At 35.4% G+C, this 25,222-nt stretch overlaps 2 protein-coding genes across 5 annotated transcripts; one reads left to right on the top strand and one right to left on the bottom strand.

Annotated features, from left to right (window-relative positions):
* Positions 1–220: 220 nt before the first annotated feature.
* LOC122600458 (pollen receptor-like kinase 4) lies at positions 221–3,189 on the top strand. The gene is made up of 3 exons (XM_043773171.1): positions 221–1,020; positions 1,307–1,891; positions 2,207–3,189. The coding sequence occupies exons 1-3, from the start codon at positions 360–362 to the stop codon at positions 2,809–2,811; spliced, it is 1,851 nt and encodes a 616-aa protein (XP_043629106.1). The 5' UTR covers positions 221–359; the 3' UTR covers positions 2,812–3,189.
* LOC122600459 (protein APEM9) lies at positions 1,092–12,324 on the bottom strand. Of its 4 annotated transcripts, none has more exons than XR_006324055.1 (7): positions 12,109–12,324; positions 11,042–11,200; positions 8,884–8,961; positions 7,911–8,190; positions 5,744–6,048; positions 5,227–5,413; positions 1,092–1,754 (listed from the first exon to the last, which is right to left on the bottom strand). XR_006324055.1 is itself a non-coding variant. In XM_043773172.1 (7 exons), the coding sequence occupies exons 1-6, from the start codon at positions 12,207–12,209 to the stop codon at positions 5,284–5,286; spliced, it is 1,053 nt and encodes a 350-aa protein (XP_043629107.1). In that variant the 5' UTR covers positions 12,210–12,323; the 3' UTR covers positions 1,092–1,754; positions 5,242–5,283. The 4 variants fall into 4 exon arrangements, 2 of the variants coding, with proteins under 2 accessions (XP_043629107.1, XP_043629108.1); XM_043773172.1 differs by having other exon boundaries at positions 5,242–5,413; positions 12,109–12,323; XR_006324054.1 differs by lacking the exon at positions 1,092–1,754 and adding an exon at positions 3,818–4,095.
* Positions 12,325–25,222: the final 12,898 nt, after the last annotated feature.

Here is a 25,222-nt window from a genome sequence, read left to right as displayed (position 1 = left end):
TGCCCTATAGGCATATACTATCTGAAACTTGAGACTTATGGCTATCTAGTATCTACACACAGATGGCAGACATGTATTTTAATATTAAAGTTCGAATTTAAGAAACTAATTTTTAAAAAACAAGAGATAGTCCATATAAAGCTGATGGAAATCCTTGTATGGCAAATTGTACCTCTTCATTGTTCCTGCCATTTTCTTTCTTCCTTTCTCTAAAATCTTATCTTTCCCTAAACTCTCTTTGTCCATTGTTTATGCCCACAAGAACCCCAATTTATCTTCAAGATTTGTAAGCCGAATTGCACCAGCCATCGTTGTCAATTCCCTATTAAGTTTCTGGAGGGAGAGCCTCCGTCATTGTCATGACGGTGGCTCGAGCCCATTTGAATGTGTACCACCTTCTTCATGTTATCCTGTTGATGTTGATCATGCAGCATGCAAATAGCGCGGACAATGACACCCTTCTCGAGTTAAAACAGTCTCTTAAAAATGGTGATAAATTAATCACTTGGAACCCATTAACCACCCCATGTAATGGTAACAAACCCAATTGGGAAGGCGTTCTTTGTGCCAATAACACCGTTTGGGGTATACGACTCGAAGGAAAAGGGCTTGGTGGTTTCATTGATACGAAAATCTTGATGAATTTGCCATCTTTATTAACAATAAGCTTTCAAAACAATAGTTTAGAAGGCGAATTTCCTTCTTTCAAAAAATTACATAGATTAAGAAGTATTTTCTTGACATCCAACAAGTTTTCTAAAGAGATTCCAACGGATGCTTTCGATGGGATGAGGAGGCTCAAGAAGCTTTACTTGGCTAATAACTATTTTGAAGGTCAAATTCCTTCATCATTAACTGGATTGCCAAGACTCAGAGATTTGATGCTAGAAAACAATCGATTTGAGGGCGTAATTCCTGTGTTCATGAAAGATAACCTAACAATCATAAACTTTGCAAACAATAACCTATATGGTCCTATTCCAAAACGACTTCAGAGTTTCCCTAAAAGCCAATTTTCTGGTGAGTTATTTTGTTCTTTTTACCATCTTCTGCAATGAAAACAATCTTGACTCGAGTTTCAGAAGAAAAGGAAAAGAAAGAGAGCAATATTAACTTTTCGAGTTGGAAAGTAAAGAAATGAAATCTCAAATTTTCCCTTTTTCTGGCTAGGACAGGAAGGGTGCCAAGTCAATAGTATACAGTTGTACATCTAGACACAATACAAAAAGCTGCATTAGTTGATAATCCATGATAAGTATATGGTTTATCACTTCACAATTCTTTACACCTTTACTTTGGACAACAGGTAACGGCGAGCTTTGTGGACCACCATTCGCGGAGTGCAAGACAAAGATCCCTACTGCTACCATCGTCATGGTAGCGTTAGTGGTCGTTGCAGCCCTGGCAGCAATCACTACAGCTTTCATTATCCTACAAAAATTTGGACCATCTTCAAAGGAAACCATTGAGGTACCACCCTATAGAAACGTAGTTTCATCCAACCATGATCAAATGGAGCAAGGTGTAGGCAGTGCTGCAACTACAGTCAACACCAAGAAAGTTGATTCATCTCTGAAGCTAACTTTCTTGAAAGACGACGCAGAAAGGTTTGACCTGGCAGAGTTGTTGAAGGCGTCTGCGGTGGTTCTTGGTGGTGGGGTGTTTGGATCTTGCTATAAGACCACTATTAGCCGCCAGAAAATACTCGTTGTGAAGAGATGCAGTCAAATGAATAACGTAACACAAGATGAGTTCTGCAAGCATATGATGAAATTAGGAAAGTTGAATCACCAAAATGTCGTACCACTTATCGCATTCTACTATAGAAAAGAAGAGAAACTACTTGTTGCACACTATGTCGAAAACATCAGTTTGGCTGTTCATCTTCACGGTAAAGTAGCTAGCAAACCCCTTTTTGGTTCATTCTTAATTCATGTTCTTGTAACTAATGTGTTAATGATAAATTGGAAAAAAAAATTGATACAATCCTAATCTAAATCTTTCAATGACACAATTTAGAAGCATCTAATCCCTGGAATGATTCGAAGAGACTCATTCGACCCATGACCCGTCCCTAGTTGATTGAAGTATATATTAGACACCTCCGAGATTAAGCATTTTACAAAGCATGGGTCTAAACTGCCAGTATTGATTATAACAATATACAAAGCATTTTACATTCTAACCGTGATAGAAATTGTCTCAGGAAGTCGGTCGCAAGTAAAACGAAGCCTAGATTGGCCTACTCGATTAAAGATTGTTAAAGGAGTAGCAAGAGGGCTTCTTCATCTATACCATGAGCTGCCCAGTCTAATTGCACCTCATGGTCACCTCAAATCATCAAATGTTTTACTAAATCGAGAATTTGAATCACTCCTCACAGACTATGGTTTGATTCCTATAACCAATCAAGAACATGCACGAGATGTCATGATCGCCTTCAAATCACCCGAGTACAAGAACCATGGTCGAATCACAAAGAAAACAGATGTATGGAGTTTAGGGGTGCTGATTCTAGAGATCATGACTGGCAAGTTTCCTGCAAACACTTTCAGCCAAAGCAAAGGCGGAGATGTGGAGCTAACAAACTTTGTTGATTCTATGTTTAAGGAGGAGATGACAGTTGACATGTTTGATAAAGAGATAGGAGAGTTCAACAAACATAATGAAGGGGAAATGCTAAAGTTGTTGACAATAGGGTTGAGTTGTTGCGAACCGAATGTAGAAAAGAGGTGGGACATTAAAGAAGTAGTTGATAGGATAGAGGATGTAAAAGAAAAGAATGAAAATGACATAAAGAATGAAGACTAGTGACCTCAATATCAAACAAGTAACACAGTTGCTCATCCATCACCGATGTAGGTGGTGACTCCATGCTTTAAGATAGCAATGTTCAATGAATCTAAAGGGGAATCTTGCATGGAGTTTTGAGGTCCAGATAGAAAGGCTATCTTTGAAGGAGTGACCTCTCCAAGGGTTTGGGATGGAGTTTGTGCAATGATGTTGTCATAGTTTTGAGAAGGTTTTAGTGGGATTTGGATCATAAAGACAAAGCATGAGGGGTGAAGTTACACTAGGTACATTTGTCTGTTTTCAACTTTTTGTAGTTAAAAAAGGTGTAAAAAATTGAAAATTCTAGCATATAGTTTTTATTTAATTACAAATTAACATTCTTTTGGCTCCTTTACATATAGTGTGTCTCTGTTGCTCTTCAGTCCATAAAAATTAATTTTGACAAGATCATAGGAGAGTAGAGACATGTTGTTGAATCTAGATGTAATCTGGTGAATAATTTATAGGCAATCAAGAAAACTGAAACCAGGATTTTCTTAAACTGACATTACTGAACATAAAAAAAATCAGATTACTGATAACTGTTAGGGTGCCATTCCAGGCTCGGATAAAAGGGGTGGTAGAGGGTGGACTAGTCATGCAATATCATAGACAATATCTCAGAATCCTGAAATTTATAGGCTGATGTGGATTTTTGTGAATCATGTATTTAAAAATTTCAACAAAAAGCTTAATGGAGTCATGTAGATATTTCAACTTAATTGTTGATGTTCTCGCAACCTCTTAAACTAGAAGTTGTTATTCTCATTTAAATATTTAGCTTTGTAACTTTTGTAACAAATTCTACATGACATCTCAAGGAAGATGTCTGTAGCTTGATTGTGTAATCTTCCAAACTTCGACTTAAACATTTTTTCGCTACACATTGTGTGATCTAATGATACGTTTTATTAGTATGAGTTCTAACTTCCAAGGGATGTAACTCCAAGCATCTGAAAGTGAAGCCAAATCCTTACGGAAAACAAAACTATTACAATTACTAAAGTGTAAACAGACAGTATAGACCTTGAAGTTCAAATAAAAGTGGTACAAATTTATACTAATAATGATCATGGTTATGTGTAAGGAAACAAAAACTAGCTACATTGAAATAATGTACGTGATTGTTGGGTACTAGTTTAAACAAATTATCCCACAGAACCAAGCTTCACAAATTTGGGCCTTATCATTCAGGGCACGTAATTTTGAGTACAAAGGCACAACACAAGTAGGGGTGTGCAGACTGCAAAACATGGTCCAATCCTAACGGACAAAAGGAAAACCATATCAGACCAAAAACGAGCAACGTGTTGTGAAGTTCTTCATTACATTTTTCTCAAAAGTCGGTTCTTGGTTCCGTATGGTCTTAGAGCCCCAAAACTGAGTTATATACGATTCAAAAGTGCCCCAATAAATTTTTACTTAAAATTGTGATAACAATGAAAATGCCACAAATAAATCATATTTCATATATATAATATAGTATTTCAATACTCGTAATAAACAAAAGTTTTATATACAGTAATCTCCGAGATGTGGATGTAGTTAGATAAACTTCAAATGACTTTGGCCTGATTTCTTTTTAACTATTATAATTATTACCTATCTATCTATATCTATACTTTTATATAAGTCTAACTTGGGCTTTGGTCTTAATGTTAAATTTTAAAATCACAAAACTAACCTATTTATCCCTAATAGTATTCAATATACAAGTTACATTCAAAAAAGTTAAATAAAAATGAATTAACTAATTATCGTTAAAACAATACAATTAAGTAACATACATATACTTCAATTAAGGTAACATTTAGTCTCAATGTTGATAATACTTTTTGCAACACTTTTTAAAATATATTTTGATTTTTTTTAATAATAACTTGGAAATGTTTTTAAATTTCAAAAGAATGTTATAACTTATAACATTATCACAAGTTATTATAATAAATTAAAAAGTATAATTGTCTTTTCCGGGTGTTTCGATTCATGTATATATGGATTTGTATATGGCATGCTGACAACCGAAAACTTAGACGTTGCATTACATGAAATATTATATGTAACTATGGTATATATAAAATATCTTATGTTTCATTATCCACAACCAACACATTTAATCACGATGTTTTGATACGCATACCATAATAATTTGAGATAAAACATAACCCAAGTTCACCCATTTATATATAAATTCTGGATTGTCATCGAAGATAAGTCTCTAACCTACAAGATTTACAAAGTTGTGCCTAATATCTAACGACATCAAATAATGAAGAGGTTAAATTATTGCCATGGCTGGAAAAACTATTTTTTTGTATATGTGGTCTTGTAACTTTATATAAGCATGATCACTATGCTTATGTAATTAACATCTTCAGGATGGATCATAAGTACCTCGGCTAGACTAACCTTAACCAACTGAAGCAGGCTAACTTTAAGATAGAGGAGCTGTTAATGGCTTATGCGAGTAGGATTTGGAAGAGACTCAACAGCTGCTAATGGATTCACTTGATACGAGAATGCAAGCTGCCACAAGTCTATGATGGTTTTCTTCACAAACAAAGCCTTGGCATTGAGAATTCTGTAGCAACAAATATACTTTGATCAAATATCATGACACTTTATAAGGGTAACCAATGACTTGATGTCAATTGACATTTGATATCTTACTTTGAGTTTAGTCACCAAGAATTAATATGAGAATGAGTCGAGATTAATGATTATGAAATCGTTTAAAAGGGTTTAAAAGGTTAGACAAATTAGAAGCCCAACATGTGTTCAAATGCTTACAATGTCCTAAATTGTTGGGTTTTATTGGTGTATGTTGTTCTAAATATAAGCACAACTGCACAAGCAATTGTTTCTAGCTAGTTACTTGATAGAGAGTAGTTGAGAAAACAAATATTTTTACCCTGTTATTGTATACTTCTTCCTCCGCAAAAAATAATAAATGAGAAGCACTGACATTGTCAACAAGATACTTCCATTTGAAACCGCAAATCGAACACTGCCAAACTTTAAATTAACATTTCGGAACAACCAAAATGTAGAAACATGTTGCGCAGAATATCTCAAAATAGCTTGTTTTGCTGCATCATTCTCATCACGTTGTTTCCCAGCTTGTTTCCCAGAACTATTCTCATCTGTTAGTGAAGATGATGCTTGAGATCCCGTATCCTTGGAAGAGTACATGGAGTGTAAACGCCGTAAAAATTCCTAAAGTTGAAACAAGCAGAACTGGTCAATAACGGAGTCCATCATAAAAAGTGGAGGTGCCAATTTGACCAATTTACTTATAAATAAGTTGACTTGAAAAGAAACCGGTCAAACAGATCATTGTATATAAAAAAAAATCTTAGAGGAAACGATCCAAACAGGTAGATGGTCATACCTAGACTTTAATTTTACTGCACAAAACCTCCTAAATCATCATATATAAGCAATATAATCTTTTCGACTCTTTGTAATCATATTTGACACATTACGTTATTACAATATACATATTAAAAAATTATGATTTTGGATAACAAGTTCGGGTCAACCCAGCATGCCTTCCCATATGACAGGTCATTTTGACCAGAATCTGTTACAACCCATCACCCAACCAGCCGAACCCACCCATTTTGCCACCTCTAGGAAAATTTAACCCAAACCAATCAGCCAATGCCCATCTAAAATAGATAATCTCATCGTGCCATTTGAACATCTAGATAATCTTACTTTTATATTTGATATATAATAGTAGAGCAGAACTCTATATGACTGAAAACTCAGAACCATCAAGAAAAGTATTTCTAATGTCGCTATGTTGGCGTATTGTTGTCTAAGGCCACTAAAAGGCTGCTGTTTCCAGGGCCTGATTTGTTTAGGTTAAGCAAGTTTAGCAACCCTAATTATGTAGCCTATATAATCATCTCTTGTACATGTATCCTTTTGTGAATATCAATATAAAACTTGTTTGGCCCCCATGGATTAGTTCACATAGTTTAGTGTGAGATACCACGTTAAATCTCTAATGTCCTTCCTTTATGTAATTTTCTGGTTCTTGTGTGTGTGTGTGTACGGTTTGTTGGGTCTTGGATTCGCTGACCAGACTTGGTCGCTCACGTGTGTCGTCAGCGAGTCATCAGCGGGTTGTATGGGTTGTATGCTGCCCAATTTGTTGGTCAAGGCGGGAAGATTTCAAACCAGATGAAGACAAAAGTCACATGGTGGTTTATCCAACTGTAATTTGCCTTGTATGGTAAAGGTACAGTTGGGACCAAAACAAGGGTTTTCTCTTACATACCCGATTTGGTAAAGAAGACAAAGGCTCCTGCATGCAAGTACTTCGGGCCAATGGAACGTCGACAACCACCATCAAGTCACTATCAAAGGAAGGCTGTGTTGCCCTAATTTCCCTCTATAAAGCAACACAGCCGCAACACATTGTGTGTTTGTCACCATAAAAAGTGTGTGTCACTTTACTTGTAATTGTTCAAGTTTTTAGTGTGTCTAGACTTAGCAATTACTTTGTTCATTTGTATTCTTGTAAGTCAAGTTGTAATATCGACCATGTATTCATCGTTTAATCAATGATACATATGATTAGAGTTGCCTAGATTCCTTGCATTTGAACTTGTTATTGTTCTTGTTATTTACTTTCTGCCTAGTTAATTATAATACAAGTTGTGCATTCGTGGACTGAAACGGTTTATTTCCTTGCTAATGACATTTCTTTTGCCGCTGGTGAGAAACAAGAAGATTATACGGGATAGGAGCAGTATGGAAAGAATCTGGATTAACGTTACAATTGACTATAATTGGCAATTACAACTCATTTACTTATAAATGGTGTAAATCAGGTAGTGTTTTACTCCGAATGGGTCAAATAAAAAAAAAAGCTAAGGAAGAATGGGTCAAACGGAATTTATGTAAGTCGGGGTGTATTTTTGATGCATAAAACTCTTAAATAATTTTATATAAAAAAATAAATAAAAATCATTCATATAGCTTACGTAATCATATAAGACACACTAGTGCAAGAAAGCGAATTGATGTAACACTTAAAATTTTGTAAGAATGCTATTTTACCATACCTGCCGTTTGTCCTCAGGCAATGCAGCTTTCTCAACCCATGAGATGGCCAGATCAGTACCTCTTAAAATCCCCATAAGAAGTGTTATATAAGCCTCAACAACTTGAAGGTATGCATCAATGTCTAGAAAGAATCTACTACTAGAATCTTTTGTGTAAGATGTATTTGCTTCTAGACTTGCAAGAGCATAATGTTGCTCGTCAACAAAGCTCCACTGGCTCAAAAATTCCTCAAGAATCTTTTGAGCACCACCGGGGTTTTCTAGTATCTGAAAACAAGCCCTGAACAAGTATATTCCTTAGAATACACGCTGATTGAAATAGATTGAAACTCAACAGGGTGTTTGGATTTGACTTTTACAACTAACTATTAGAGCTATAAATCACAATGATCAGTTTCTAATGTCTACATTCACAAATTCCATTTCTGATAATCAGTTTTAGATGATGTGTTTCATAGCAATTGCAAAGTAACTTATTCAGAGAATTTTATTCAATTTCACAGCCTGTGACCTGTCTCTACTTATGTCACACCATGTCAGTTTTCGGTAGTTTTCTTAAATGATTATAATTTGCAAAAGAGTTAAACATCTAATAGCTAAAACTTCAGACAGCAGAAGCACATCCTCACACTAATTTCTAAAGCCCGGTTTATCACGAGGTCACGGCCAATTGTTTACTTCTTACTATTCAATATCACATAATAACTTTCAAAATGCAATTCCAAACTCCTCCGTATAGAAGTCGGCATCTTTCAAAAGCATGCACATAGAAGCTCTAAGTAACAAGTATTATGCATACACTGATGGAAATCACTACTCATCACAACTAGCATCATTAACATCACAAGTACGTCAGGTACTTGGTACTGTATAACAGCATACAACCTAGACGTCTTCTGTGATGTTTATGATGGACAACATCTGTAATGCATATATTCATCTATGTTACTATCATGCAAAGATTGAGAAATACCCGGCAAGAAAAACTTGGACTGGAATGGAAGTGAGTGAACCATAAAGCTGTGTCAACTCTGTCATTATCACTGATGTTCTAGAAAACAAAAAGTATTCATTAAATGTTGATTAGTACTTGTGGATTTAGACTAATGAAATAAGATTATTATGAGTTGACTTCATATATAATCAATAAGCATAAGAGAAACCCAGATTAGTTCATCATTTTAAGGTTGATTATCTATGGGATAAAAACAAAAGATTCAAAGACAGGTGTGACCAATCACAAGAACAACATGCCAGCATAAAGTAAGTTCTTTATATCACAAATTCCAGATATATGTACAGGACTGTGACAGTGTGACTATTTACACATCCAATACTTGTTAAACCGGCTTAACAACTTCAACGTGTATAGGCCAATATACCATAAACAAGTGGACAACTACTAACTGACTTTTCAGCCACTTCTAAGAATTCAACTTTTTCTTGATCTTTGACTTTAACTGACATGGCTTTGGGAATTCGACCCAAGCTTATTAGATTCATATTATGGCTCGGAATTCTAGATTATTCATATTATTAAATATAATTTATAATAACTGTTGTTGCTTTTTACTGAGAAAAAAGTAGTTATATTATGTTAATGGTGCACGGCATTTGAGTTTTTATATCTTTAGATCTGAAAAGTTATGTTTTCTTTATATAATGAGCATGTTTGGTAAGAAGATTTTGAGGGGCTTTTAGGAGCTTAAAGCCCCAACCTTTTAAAAACAATGCCCTTTTAAAAAATAGCATTGCTTTGAATGATATTGTGAAAAAACTCCCCAGGCCCAAAAAGTTCCTAAAATCCCTTAATAGTCTTTAAAATGAAAGCTTCTCTAAGGAGAGCTGGAAAAAAAAACATATACCGGCTCCAATGCCCAGCTTGGAGCTTTTTTGCCAAACATCCCACTAACTAGATATCAACTCTATTATTTTCAGCTATGTTATTTCACTTATATATTACACATGAATTTTTTTATTATTTTAACATATATAGTTATTTGAAAAAGCATAATGTTAACTTTTTTATTTTTAGTTTTGTGGATGTTACAAGATAAATATACAGAGCATATGTGTCATTTGTAATGGCGATATATAAGCTTTTTTCCCTTGACACTTCTATTTTAATATCGTGAATATTATCACATATCAATGTTTTAGCTGTGAGTGTTTCAATTTTCAAACAAGTTAGATGTATATACAGTCTTTAGAAAAATATCATTTTATCAATGATCAAACATCATCCAAAAGCTGTTATATACTAGTGTAATTTTTATTTATTTTACCTGTCATACACTTATATCTATATATCAGATATCTTAAATTTACTTTATGATAGGTGTGCCGTGTGTTAGCACAAGTGCACTACTATTTCATACCTGGTAGTTAAAAGTAGCCAACATGAGAGGGGATCATTTCAGTATTATGAAACATTTATGAACGTGTGTGATGGGAGAGAATAACGATCGTAGGTAAAAATCGTGCAATGAATCATTGTATAAAGAGGTCAATCTTGCATCTCACTCTCTACCCATACTGTTTTTCTTTCCTTAATAAACTATTTCAGTTGCCTAGTTTATATTCAGCTTCATCCTTGTCCATAACTTCAAATTCAAATACTGCCACTTAGAAATACTTTATACATCCAACATATTGCAGCTTAACATCTAGAGAAACAAAAAAACAGTCATTCTAAATGGCCATTAACTCGTGTGAAAGAAAGACATTGATGACTGCATCTGCAATCTCCATGATCATAAGAATTGGGTAAATTGAAAAAATTAACCCACAAAGAGAATGGCTCAAATAAGTCGACTAAATTAAACGACTCATATAGTCAATCTAGACGGTCAAATAAGAAGCCAAGCTCCTAAATGGTCTTTAATCTTTATTCAAAAATGGAGAACTTTGTTGTACTAATTTTGCTTTTGTAATCATACCTAATAAATAATAATAAATAAATGGTCAAAAAACCGTTAAGGTTCAACCCCACCCAACCCATCCTGACATATACCCAAAAGTTACTTAGGTTGACCCATCACCAAACCCAGCCATCAATAACTAAGTAGCAACAGGTATAATCCCAACATCGAGCTAGTAAGAAGCTGTACAACAATGAAATTAGTGAATACCTCCCAAGTTCCTTTAAGGACTGCACAAACACCATCCCAGCCGACTCCAACATGTCATTGAGTTCAATATCTGGTATAATTCCTTGTTCATCACGTAAACGTTTCAGAACACGTGAAGCGGTTGATGATGCTTCTTCAAACATAGAAGAAACAAGATAGCTGCACATTCATTGTAAAAGAGTTTAAAATTTTGCATTCCCGAAACTCACACATTAAATAAAGTATAATGTTAAAAGGATGTTCTTTTGTGTAATACAAAGTTTAATCTTTTCGAAATGTAAGATCTCCTATACTACAAATAATTAAGGGGTGCTTGGCTTAGCATACAAAATGTATTGTGCTTTACACTTTCTACCATTTTACGTAAACGGAGAGGGATCACTATTCAGACTACCCACGGAGAGTCGAGAATTTAGTTCTAATGAACGAGGCCTATCCGGTATTCCCGTGACCCTTTCCTAGACTATTTCCAGGCCATCCCAAGATACCTAGGGAAGTTAAGCTCTGGCCTCATATGAGACGTTCACTTTTCCAACCACTAGACCACCTATGAAATCGTTCTGCCTTTCGTAAACAAGCTAAAACAAACACCCGTTAAACTTCCATACCGTCGATATTATATCTATCCTATGACCCTTTCATCCAATCACCGGTTTATTTAACTATGTGGCACATACACTGGCACGCCATCTCCTACATTAACATAATATGCATCACCTTACCGCTTTACACATACATATAAGGTCACATACATAAAATAGTAGCAAGCAAAAAGTTCAATACATTCTTGAATAAATACCCTTAATTCAAAACCTTATAATCTTATCGACGCTTAAAAAAACCGCTTACGAGATAATCAGCCTATTTAACCCCAAAAAATTTTGAAACAAAATATAATCAATACTACCTCAAAAAGTCAACATGTGTTATGTAGAAAAAGTTATAATTACTAACTAAAGATTGTAAATTTAAGTGCAATTTAATCTTAAATAACAGAAAATAAAGATTATAAAATGAATATATAAATTTAAGAAATAATATAAAATTTGGGAATTAAAAGTTAGAACCTTTCAGAGAGGTCAATTTCTTGCCAAATTGACTCACTTGTCACCGGAGTTACAGTGACATCTGGGTGGGTTGTGACGGATGTTTCGGTGGTGGCTGACATGGCCGGAAAAGGGGTCGCCGGAGAATCGGATGGTGGTTCGTTATGATGTGGAAAAAGGGGAGTCCTTCTCACAATTGGTTCGGATAAACACTTTTTAACCTGACAAACTGACCCTTTTATAACTTTATCTTTTACTGTTTATGGTTAAGATAAATAAAAAAACATTACATTAGTAAATTAAAAATTATACTCGTATTAATTAAAAATATTATAATAACTAAAATTTTATAAAATTAAAAAAAAAAAGAAAAGAAAAAAGAATAGTTTATATTAATAAAAAAAAAATACAATGCACCTTAGATATGTGTTTAAGGTGTCTTTTAAATGCCTTAGAGGTGCTTGAAGCATTTATTGTGTTGTAAATATTCCCAATAGATGATTTTTGCCTAATATGAGCTATAAGGAAGTCTATGGACTAGTTTTGACATATGTGAAAACTAAAAAACGGGATTAAGGTTACTAATCGGATCATTAGCCCCAAAATCATATTTCACTCTTATCATTTGAACCCTAGAGCTGCCCCTCTTTTTCTTGAGAAATCCTAGTGTATTTCTTGCGATTTCGGGTGGATTTATGATCAATCGATGCACGTATTCGATCTGTTAATCATCCTCCAAGGTATAGATGGTAATCCTTGCTTATTATCACTCATTATCACCTTTATAATTCGTTCATACCTGGACGTATTGAGTAATGGTTGAATGCAATCGTTTTGTGGTTAGATTTGACAATTTCGGGTCAATCAGTGATTGTTATTGCAATCATTTAGTATCTAGAGATTTTCTGCAGGTATGAAATCATTGTTAATGTCATTTTAATGTTCAAATATGCCCAATATTGGGTTCACACCTAGTCTAGGTCATTAGAGGATAAATTGATGTTAAAAACATGTGTTTTGATCGATTCGGTAACCTAAAACGTTTGTTAATGTGATGCAAATCAAGTAGGGGTTAATCAATGATTTCATTGCATCATTGTGGTCTTAAAATGATGAATTTTGAGGTACAAAAGTTATTCATATGGTTTGCGATTGTTTGGTTTTGATTGGCTTTCGTTTTGAATGAAAAACAAATGAAGGTTGTTGGTTCGTCCGGTAGGTGCGACACATCTCTAAAGAGGGTGCGGTGCACCTAGTGTTTTGAGGGAGGTGTGGTAATGTGTCATCAATTAGTGCGGCGCCCCTTGAGATAGGTGCGGCGCACATTGGATTGCCGAGAAGGAGTGCAATGAGGAGTGCGTTATGGAGTGCGACACACCTATGTCTAGTGTCACAGGGTGCGGTGCACCCCTCTATTGAGTGCGGCGCACCTAGTGTATTTTATGTTGAGTTTTTGTCATTCGATGCTTAGATCATTCGTGCTTCATTATAGGTTTGTCGGGTGTACTTATGAAGCACCGTAAAGCTTACTTTAAGTTGTTGTGAGCCCATATAAGGTAAGATACACTACTTTGACACGTTGAGGGTTCAACAAGCATAGTTTTCATATAATAACTTCCCCAAATGGTATCTTGTTTACTTATGGTTAATCGAGATTACACGGGAGGTGATTGGGCTATGTATATGCATATTGAAGCTTGAAATGCTACCCCAAAGATATGTAACGTTAAGAGTTGATATGATATGATGTGAAATGATATGAAATGAAATGCTTTGAGATGTTATGAAATACGATATGTAATGAACTATCTTATGCAATGAAAGATGATATGTAATGATATATGATATGCAATGACATATGATGTGTAAGGATATGAGACATATGATGATGTTTGTGATGTAACAATGTATGACATATAATGATGCATAATATGTATATGTGCATGTGTATATGTGAGATATGATGATTACATGACTTGTTCATCTAGTTCGCTAGACTTATTAAGTTGTCATGACACGTGCACGTTTAAGGGCCCAAACGTTAAGATGAATATGTGATAAATGTTTAGGTAATGTGGACACCTAAACTATATGTGATGTAAAACGAGCTCGTAAATGATGTGAAAGTGTTAACCCGTACTTGCCCTTGCCCATCGGGTGTGTATATGTGGTTGCTCGGGTGGCTCATTGCAACATAATTAAGTGGTAGAGTATCTCCGGGTGGCCTGATTACCCACCAATGTCATTGAACATACAGACTACTCTTGGATCGGTTTTTCCTTTCCTTAACGACAAAGATGGATTGCCGAAAGGTTTCACCATCGAGTCGGGTGTGAGGGTTGTTGTGAGGTCTTATGACCACCAACACATAAACTTTCACCTAACGTGAGATGTGTGGCATAAATCACACATAATTTGATTTGATGTGAACGTGAGATATGATATGTGTTGCAAACATGAGATGTGATGTGTGATGTGGATAGGCACAATTAGGTTTGATAATCCTATGATGTTTAATGTAATGTGAGATGATGTTATGCTATGACTTGTCCCTTAACGATTATAATATATTATTTCAAATATTGAAACGGACAAATGCTTTATAAACTATGTGTTATCTTACTTAGCTAATTCGTTAGCTAACACTTGTTTCTTGAAATGTGTTGTTCCCTCAGGTTTAGTATGCTTGAGCTAGATGACGATAAAGTGCGAGGCATGAGTAGATTACAATGAAGCTGGCTTTAGTTTACCCATAGTAGCTTCCCATATTAGACATATTTTTTTGTCTAGACATTGATGACTTGTAAATACTTTGATGTCAGTTGTTTTATGTTGGACAACCATTGGATTTCCATTTGAACTATTTATGATGACATTGCTAGTAACATCTTTTGATAAATGAACCAAACAGGTCCTTTTGGTTTGGTCTTTTAAAGTTGTTTCTGCTATCTTTTGACGCCGTTAGGCAAAAAATTTTGAAAATTTATATTTTTAAACGACGGGTGTTACATGCTATGTAACCGTTACTTCCAATAAAAAAAATATTTAGCCAATTTTCGAATGTCATCCACCAGCTCGTCAGTTCACTAACGAAACCAAAACTGACGAGCCAAGTGAAAAGTCTGTGCCAATGAAATCTCCAGAACAAAGAGATTGGCTAATCCAACTAACGATACAGTTGGCACGGGTCTAAGATTATAAAAAATTATCCTCTCAATAAGATTCATCATATTATCATCTCACATCAACAATTTACAATGTTGATCTTCACAATGGTTAGAACATTTAAAGTTTTATTAGATAAATGTTAAACTTGAATTTAACTCTAACGGTCGCATTTAGATGTGATAAGCGCTACTTGTTTTCCAAGAAACCAAGGAAAACAGAAAAAACAATCAAATCATAATTTACCAAACTGTTTTTCACATTTCAAGGTGAAATCAAAAAACAACTTCTTATTGTTTTATACTTTCATTTTTCATTTTATAAATTTTAAAAACCTCAAATTATATTGGTTGGAGATTCTTCAAGTTCTTAACATGTTTATAACTTGAAGCCTTTATAAGTAACTTGAGGGGAGCCCTCCCAGTTATATTACCTTTCCTTTTACGCCCCCGCCCTCCGTTACTCCCCACCCTAACCCCACCCTACTCCACCCCTAACCTCCACTTAACCAAGTACTCTATATTAGAACAAGTATATTAGAACATGTTTTCTAATAAGAAAAATGAAAAAAGGATTTTCTACTTTTGAACATGTTTTCAAAATTTTCAATTGTTTTATAGAGTTGGAAAACTCTCCTTCATTTTCATGAAAATTAGAAATCATTTTCTACAACTAAACACGCCCTAAGATATTCAACGTTTTGAATCTTTCCAAGCTGTATAAGTGATGTGCGAAATCTAGCTTTAAATTTATAACATGATTTACCGAAAAATACTGATAACTACACACTCACAGGCAGTGTACCTGATCGTATGCAGTATAGTGAAAAATGGTAAGCCGAGATCGTTCGCAAAGACTTAAACAAGCATTTGTAAAAACGTTTAATGATTCAAGTAAAATGGGGGGGTTTTTGTGGCCGAGTCGCCACAATGCAAGTAGTTAGTTGAAAATTAGTAATCCCAAAGGATTAATCGAAAAAGAGATTTTAGTTTAAAACAAGAATTTAAAGGTCATCCATCTTGATTTCGCTCAACAGAATGTTAGGATTGCACTTTTGATGAAGTTCAAATTCAATTTGGTGATTCAATGACCGAGACTCAAATCTATTGCCAAACCCCGTACCCGTCAAGTTAACAACTTATTTCATTCTCTTGTAATAACTAGTTTCATTATTAAGACCGGTACCCCGAGACGCCTTTTAATAACTTCCCTAGTTAAACAATGGTTTTGGTCATTTTAGATAACAATTTTGCCTATCGATTGTACCCAACCGTCAATCCATTAATTCTTATCAACTATTGATTACCCTCTACCGTACCCGTCATAGAACCAATTGCTTCTGACTAAGCAATCAAAATAACTTATACCCAAATCCTAGTCGTCACTAAGCAATGAATACAAATTATCCGCAATCAATAATTGAATAACAAAGAATCAATAGATTAAGTTCACGACAAAACGTTAAATCAAATCACTTGAATTAATAAATATTGCGCAATCCCTACATAATGTCTCACTCCATCAAGATGGATGAAAGGGCGATTAGCCACTCATATTAGATATGAAATAACAAATCAAAACGAAAGAATTCATTGTTACTGAATACAAAGGATTGAAAAACGAATAACGAAATGATTCCGAATGAGTCTTTGATCCTCCACAATGATGAAAAATAAGATAAACCCTAGGAAAAGCTCTTAAAATCGTCTGAAAAGTGAAAGATAGATTTTTGGAATGCTTTTGCAGCTATTTATATGATTCAGAAAACTGGACAGATTCGGCGCCCAGGTGCGTCGCACCTCACTAAGTGCGTCGCACTTTCCTTTTGACTTTTATTGACTTTGACTTCGTTGACTGGCCTCTTGTCGCCTATAGAGAATGTGCGTCGCACTTTGACTGAACTGCGAAGCACTTGTTTCCATGACAAACAAAACGGCGACGCACTCCATGAGGTGTGTCGCACTCTTAGGTTGACCAGCATTGACCTTTGACCAGTCTTGACTTTCTTCGATTCTTTACATATGAGCCACATGAAATATCCGTAAACACCCATTTTGCTCCAGAAACTCTGTTTTCTGCAAAATATCGCTTCGGTACCTGTTTTCCACCTGAAACACTAACAAATACCATAAACGCACCAAATGTATACGAAAATGACTCGTAATCCTCACTAAACGACACTTTAAGCTATGGGAAATGGGCATAAAAATACGACATATCAATAAGCATCAAAAGTTTCTTTACTATGGTTCAAAATTTTTTAAATCTCCTCATATTTAATAAACCTCAATTTAAACGCATTAGGTTATATGTCGGGGTTATTGCTTTAGTCATGGTTCTAAAACAAGGATACGACTCCGCAGAATGCAATCGAAGAGTAGAGAATTGCGCCTCAAGCGACACAATTCTTCTTTTTTTTTTTGTTATTTGTGGGACTTGAACCCATAACTTCACCACTACTAGCCCCTCCCTAAGGTGTTCTTCATCTTTCTCATCTTGGTTGTAGACTTCGTCATGGATAGACAACCTCCCATTTATCATCTATGCTCATTAAAAAAAGGGTGGATGAGATTTAGTGGACCCATTTAAGTGCATGTTTGTAGAAAGTTTTGTAGTTTTTGAATTGAGGATGAGGTACGTAAAGATGAAAGTATTATAAGGATGTGATAGTTTTCGAGATTTTTTTTTCTTTTCTAAATTAGTGTAGTAGATAAACTTATTTATCAAATTAGTGAATTTTAACTAACCCTAACCCTCATTTCCTCCCCCTCCCATCTCACTTCACTCCCTCTCCTCCCATTTTCTCTCTTATGGCCGCCCCCCCCCCCCTCTCCATCAACAAAATCCGGCCGACCATTCACCACCATCCACCATCCATTTCTTCATTAATCTTTTAGATCTTGACAAGTTTTGGTTGGATCTATGTTGTTCTTCATCTAAAATCCGTTTTTATTGTATATATATACATATTTTTCGGCCATATAATTATATAAATATATTAGATCTGTAAAATATTTTATATATATATAGATCCGGAAATATTATTTATGTATATCTTTAAATCGTATGATGTATGTATATATATATCTATAGATCCGAAATTTATACAAAAATATATATTTAAATCGGTTTTGTTATAAAAATATGGATTTGAATCCGGAAAGTGTTACTAAAACATATATATTTCGGTTTGTTAAAGTATTTATGGGTGTATATATAATCGAGATCTTTAGGTTCGTGATGTTTGAACCGAAATCCTCTTAGATCCGGAAAGTTTATACATTTTTATACATATTTCGGTTATATAAATATATATATATATATAAGGCTATAGATCCGAAAACCTTCTTAGATCCGAAAAGTATGGACCAAAATCATCCAAATCCGGAAACCTTATAACCGAGATCCATGAAATCCGTGAACAAAGATCTTAAATCCATCATCTTGGGTAAGAGTTGTGGTGTTGTTTTTGTTTTCGGTATTGTATGCATTGTTATAAACCGAAAATTGTATAGATCTGTGGGTAAATTTGATTTCCGAGTGGTTCTTGTTGATTTTGGGATAGATTTAGACTTGTTCTTGGTTATTTTGGTTAGATATTACTTAGATCCGAATTGTCTTTGGTGAATTTGGTCTAAGAATGTGTTATTCGGGTCGGTCAAAGCTGGTCAAAGTTGTTTTCTAGTCGGTCAAAGCTGTTTTCTAGTTGGTCAAAGCTGTTTTCTAGTCGATCAACGTCGGTCAAACTTGGTCAAAGGGGGCAGAATTGTATTTGGTTTATTTTGGTCCTTTTGGTAATTTAAAGTTGAGCTATTTTGGTTCATTTTAGTATTTTGGTCAAAAATTAGATTAAGTTTTTGATTAACTCAAAATTAAGTTTTCTAGCCAAAAGTCAAAATTAGGATTTCTCGGTCAAAGTGAATTATGGTTAGTCATTTCGGGTCGTGTTTATGATGTAATCCAAAAATTGTCGTGACATCGGTGTTTTGTGGACTTATGACTATATATATACAATTATATGAAAGGATTTTATAATGACTATATAAAATGCAAAGATTAAAGGACTTTGTAAACACAGGTACAAATCATATGATTTTCGGACTTAATATATTTTACAAAGGCGTTTATATGGGGACTTGACGGGATATAAACAATAAAACGTGACATCGGAGTTAATATGGACATTAGACCTAAGTATATATATATACGGATTAATTAAAATGGACAATTTATATATATATATATACAGAGGAAAGTTATTTTTAGTACAAGGGTTTAAAAAAGTACAAAAAGTATAAGGTATTTCCTCCTTTTTCTTCCTTCTTCCTTCCATCTCCGACCACCACCACCACCATGATCATCTCCGACCACCACCATGATCCTCCGGCGACGGCGACCATCTCCGGCGAGAGTTACACATGTGTAACTAACTTACACATGTGTAAGTACAACTTTTTTTTTTTAGCATTTTAGGGTCTAAAATTTCTAGGTTTTTTCCTTCGCGAGACAATCACCACCAGCCACCATCATCTCCGACCACCCCAACCACGGCGCCGGCATCAAGGGCTTCGCCCGTACCGTAGCAAACCGTCACCATCTCTTGGATCGCCGCCCATCAAATCCATACGATTCCCATATGTGTCCCTTGACGGTCAGATTAGAACGGATGAGGGCCTCTGGCCCGTACCGTATCCACCCAAAAACGAACCTAATTCTCGCCGGAAAGTTAACTTACACATGTGTAAGTTGTAGTTACACATGTGTAACTCTCACCGGAGATGGTCGCCGTCGCCGGAGAATCATGGTGGTGGTCGGAGATGATCATGGTGGTGGTGGTGGTGGTCGGAGATGGAAGAATCAAGCATGTGTAAGTTAACTTAGACATGTACTTTTTGTACTTTTTTAAATGCTTGTACTATAAATAACCCACCCCTATATATACAAGGACTAATTTAATAAGAACATATGTATATATATATATATATAATACAAAGATCAATGGACTCGAAAAGACCAAATAAATTATACATCGGTATAATAGTAATTGATGACATTGATATTAAAATATGATTTATTAAAAGAAGTATCTCTTTTGGGAAATTTATAAGAACAAATGAGACTATTATATATTATGACGTTGACGAGATATAATGGCATTTCCTAAGACACTAGTATAAGACATGGACTTGTGCAATTAAGTAAGTACTTACTGGATGACTTGTGGACAATGTAGGGCTTTTGGACAGATAGTGTGCATGTTTCAGGTGTATATGACTGTTCGTGTTCTTGACATTGATCTAGAATACTTATGCTTGTGCTGCTTTCAGGTGAGTTTCGTAGCCCCTCTTTTTATAAGTTTTTGGGGTGAAAAGTATATTTGTTCTTTTTAAACAGTTTTGTCAATTTCTGTTATGTTCAATATTGAGCCTGTGCGTATAGAGTTACTTATGCCATTTGACGTGCTTCTGTCTTGTTGTATGTGTGTGATTATGTGTTTGTTAAGTCAAGATCTTTCCACTGAAGAACATTCTCATTGAAGCCGAAGACTGAAGTCTGACAAATAGCGGAGCTCACTGGAAGACTTACTAGATCTCCTGACTGGAGTCCTTGTCAGTGTTCTAGACCTTACAAGTCTGAACACTGATTACGAGGAATTGACTTTATGCCTTTACATGCCTTTAACCGGACAATCCATTTGTCTTTTGTTAAAAGCCTTACACGCATGTAAAGGTGGTTGGTTAATTAGAAGACAAGTCACTATCATGTGACTTTATTCTTGTACTTTAATCAATGCTTTTAAGGAATTAATGTAATTTCCTTAAATGCATGTAACCATATTTGTACGGCAAAAAGAATATTATATTTATTCTTTTTGCCTATAAATACCAAGTCACTTCCTCGTCCAAATAACATACTTTTGCAATTTGGTGCCTTTGCTCAAATACTCTCAATCTAAACAGTCATACTTCACAACTTTAAGTATTTTGATCAAAGAGTTTATTTAGCAAAGATTAGATCACTTGTAATTCATAGGTTGTTTAGATACTTACTTTGTAATATCTTGTTCCGCAACAACCTTGTATTTTATTTAACATCAATAAATAAAATACACTTGAAAATTACATTGTGTCTCACCTTTTACTTATTTGCTTATCTTTATATTGCTTAAGTACGTATTACGTTATATATATTCTTGCATTTATATTAATCGTAATACTAGTCCAATCTAGTGTTTACTTGACGTTTAATACTAGTCATCTCTAGTGATTACTTGACTTGTTATTCTACACTTGTGGGTTAAACCATCGAGTGAGGGACTTCACAATTGGTATCAGAGCAGAAGGCTAACATACTTGCCTATATCTGCATTCTCTCGATGGCCAACCCAGAGAATACACAAGGAAACCCTTTAAATACTGGACCTCCACCCATAAATGAATTTGAACAAACCAATGACCATGCTAACAATAATCCACCACCACCACCTCCTATTCCTGCTTCTCCACACGTGTATGTGCACTACTCGAATACTCCTGTTCCCAAATTCAGTGGGAATGGTGATGATTTTGCCACGTGGAAGGCTAGGATGTTATTACATGTTACTGGTATTGAAAGGAATATGCTTAAAATTTTAAATGAAGGACCCTATATTCCTAGAAGTCCTCTCAATCCACTTCTTGATCCAACTGGAGCAAGATCTGGGAGGGAAAAGAGAGAGGAACATTGGTCTGAAGAGGAAAGGAGACTTGTTAATATTGACACTACTTTAAAAGTCATGATCCTTGGGGCCGTTCCTGAAGCTCTAATTCCTACACTAGTGCTTTATCTCAGTGCCAAAAGCATGTGGGATGAACTAGTGAACCAGTATGAAGGTGGTGATGATACTATTGTTACCAGGAAAGTGGCTTTAAATAAGAAGTACGAGTCATTTTTTGCCCTACCCAATGAATCATTAACTGGTACCTACAACAGATTTATGTCTATCATAAACCAGTTAAGAGGGCTTGGGGTAGAAAAGGACAAGGACATACTTCTTGAAAAATTTTGTGATATTCTTCCTTCAAAATGGTCTCATATGATCGTGGTCTTGAGACAAGGTAAAACCTTGCATTCCCATACTCTGTCATCTTTGTATGGAGCCTTCAAATTCACTAATGAGAATCAAGCCCAGAGAATTGAGGCAAAAAAAAGATGCTATTAATCATACTTCCAGTAGTTCCCCTGTGGTTAGTCATACTGAACCACCATGTGCAGCATTAATGTCTTCTGACAATGTATTTTCTATGAAGAAGATGATGTCTGAATTAATGGATTCTGGAGTCATGAATAATATCTCTCCAGATTATGATGAAACTAATAGTGATGATCTAATGGCTATGATGGCTAAAACGTTTAACCGTTTCAAAGCCAGAGCCAGTAGACCCACTGGACACAATGCACCCAGTTCTTCCACTAATAAGACCAATTTGACATGCTTTAAGTGTGGCAGAAAAGGTCATTTCATGGAAGAGTGCAAGTCCAATCAGTTTGTCTCACAATCTGGTCCATCAACTTCTTATAACAAGCCTGATGATAGCTACAGATTAAAATACAAAAAGCTTAAGGCTCAAATTGCTCTCATGTTTGCAGAAAAGGATAATAATAAATGCATGGTGGCAAAAGAAGAATGGGTTCCCTCTGATGACTCATTAGTCGATGATGAAGAGGAAAGAGATTGTTGTTATATGGCTCTAGCTGATGAAGAGCATCTGGTGAAAGAAGGTGTCACATATGGAAGATGGGTGGACATTGTCATTAAAAAGGTAATAGATTATGACAAAGAAATTGATCCTGAATTAAAATTGGACATTGCTGAAGCTTTAAACTCTGATTTAATGTTTGTGGAAACTGTTCGTTCAGAAATGGCAAATAATTTTGAAACAGATTTTTCTGAAATGACAAACTTACAATCTAAGTTAAAAAAATCATATGATGTGAATAACATATGATGTTGCACGTAACCAGTATCCCTCCCAAAATCGTGCATATCTGGGGGTGATGTGAATGTTGCTGCATTAATACCTGTTGTTGACCGACTGCCTGAAGTGTTAAAACCTAGCACTATCTATGATGAACCAACAACACCCAAAACTTGTATTATTCCTCCTGTTCAATTGTCTGAGGTTAAGACTGGAGTTCCACAGATGAATGCTCCAGTCAATAAGGTTAAGCAGAATAAACCTTTGCCTCAATCATCTTCTAAAGAACCACAGGTTCAGAAAAAGAAGAATGTTGTTCCTCCACCTAAGCCAAAAGTACAGTCAACTGGAAAGGCTATGGTGTCATCTGAAGAAAATATTTTGTTAAGGCTAGAGAGTCAGTTTCAACTACTGGCTCGTCAAGTTCAAAGTTGTAATGCAAGAATTAACAATTTTGAGGGTACTTCATCTGGCCCTAAACAAAATACAAAACCTTTTTCCAAGAAAGAAAAATCGAGCACACCTATTGATAAGAAAAAGGTTTCAAAACTGTCAGCTCCAGTGGTGTTTACTGAGAAACCCACTATTTTTGAAAGTGAAATCAACCAGATACCTGCTGGGATCCATCCTTGTGGATCCAGAGAACCCATCAGTCGATGGGTTCGCAAACCTTTAAACTAATAATCTGGTGGATGTGCAGGATGATCGAAAGAAATATATTTGGTATCTTGACAGCGCTGCTGGCAGGACAATGACCAGATGTAAGACCCTGCTGGAGGAGTTCAAAGTTTCAGACGGACCCTCCATTACTTTTGGAAATGATGGTTCTGGAAAAACTGAGGGATATGGTGTTCTGAACAACGGTCAAGTCAAATTCAGACGAGTGGCTTATGTAAATGGGTTGAAGTATAATCTCATAAGTGTGAGCCAGTTGTGTGATGATGGCTACCAGGTGTTATTTAACATCTCTCAAGGCATCGTATTTAATAAGGATTGGAAGATAGTATTGATTGCTCCCCGAAAAGGGAATGTGTACATAATGGATATGGAAAGCTCTCCTTCAGAGTAGTGTTTCTATACCAAGGCTGATGAAGATACAAACTGGCTATGGCATAAAAGGTTGTCCCATTTAAATTTCAAAAATATCAACAAGTTGTCCAGAAAACAACTCACAGATGGGATACCTTTTGTCTCCTTCAAAAAGGAAAGGCCATGTCCAGGATGTGAGATGGGGAAGCAGAAACGTACCAGTTTCAAGACAAAACAGAATTTTAGCATATCTGAACCTCTTCATATGCTTCATATGGACCTCTTTGGTCCAGTGAATGTTCAGACTCGTGCTGGTAAGAAATATACCCTGGTAGTTGTTGATGAATACTCCAGATATTATTGGGTAATATTTCAGAATGCAATTGAACTCAAATACAAGCGAAAAGTGTGTCAGTTAAGAAGTGATAATGGAACAGAATTCCAGAATGCAATTCTGGAGAAATTCTGCACTGACACTGGCATCTCCCAGAATTTCTCATCAGCACACACACCAGAACAGAATGGAGGTGTAGAAAGAAAGAACAGAACGCTGATAGACGCTGCCAGGAGTATGCTTGCTGAATTTGGTCTTCCTAAAATGTACTGGGCTGAAGCAATTCCAACCGCTTGTCATACTCAAAATCGCTCAGTATATGTGAAGAGACACAAAAAGACATCCTATGAAATATTGAGAAATAGAAAACCAAATATTGGTTATTTTCACGTTTTTGGATGTCCAGTATACATCCTGAACGACTCCAGTCAGTTAGGCAAATTTGATGCCAAAGCTGATGAGGGATATTTCTTAGGATATTCAGCCATTCGCAAAGCCTTCAGAGTCTACAACAAGAGACTGGAAAAGGTCTAGGAGTCAATACATGTCACATTTGATGAGTCAAATGAAGCAATCAATAAAAGGCCAACCCTTAATTCTCCCCCAGAAAGTCCAATTATCTTTGGTGAATCTGATCCTATCAACTTAA

Source organism: Erigeron canadensis, chromosome 5 (assembly GCF_010389155.1).
Source record: "Erigeron canadensis isolate Cc75 chromosome 5, C_canadensis_v1, whole genome shotgun sequence".
Classification (NCBI taxonomy): Eukaryota; Viridiplantae; Streptophyta; class Magnoliopsida; order Asterales; family Asteraceae; genus Erigeron; species Erigeron canadensis.
This window is presented reverse-complemented; position numbering and strand designations above follow the sequence as displayed.

Bases quoted from the DNA above. Each gene is read 5' to 3' on its own strand.
- LOC122600458 (XM_043773171.1), top strand. From the start codon at position 360: ATGACGGTGGCTCGAGCCCATTTGAATGTGTACCACCTTCTTCATGTT. The intron at 1,021-1,306 runs GTGAGTTATTTT...TTTGGACAACAG, and splicing joins CCCTAAAAGCCAATTTTCTG to GTAACGGCGAGCTTTGTGGA. The intron at 1,892-2,206 runs GTAAAGTAGCTA...AAATTGTCTCAG, and splicing joins TTTGGCTGTTCATCTTCACG to GAAGTCGGTCGCAAGTAAAA.
- LOC122600459 (XM_043773173.1), bottom strand. From the start codon at position 12,209: ATGTCAGCCACCACCGAAACATCCGTCACAACCCACCCAGATGTCACT. The intron at 8,962-11,041 runs GTATTCACTAAT...TTTGTTTTCTAG, and splicing joins TCCTTAAAGGAACTTGGGAG to AACATCAGTGATAATGACAG. The intron at 5,414-5,743 runs GTAAAAATATTT...TTGTTGCTACAG, and splicing joins AAGAAGTATACAATAACAGG to AATTCTCAATGCCAAGGCTT.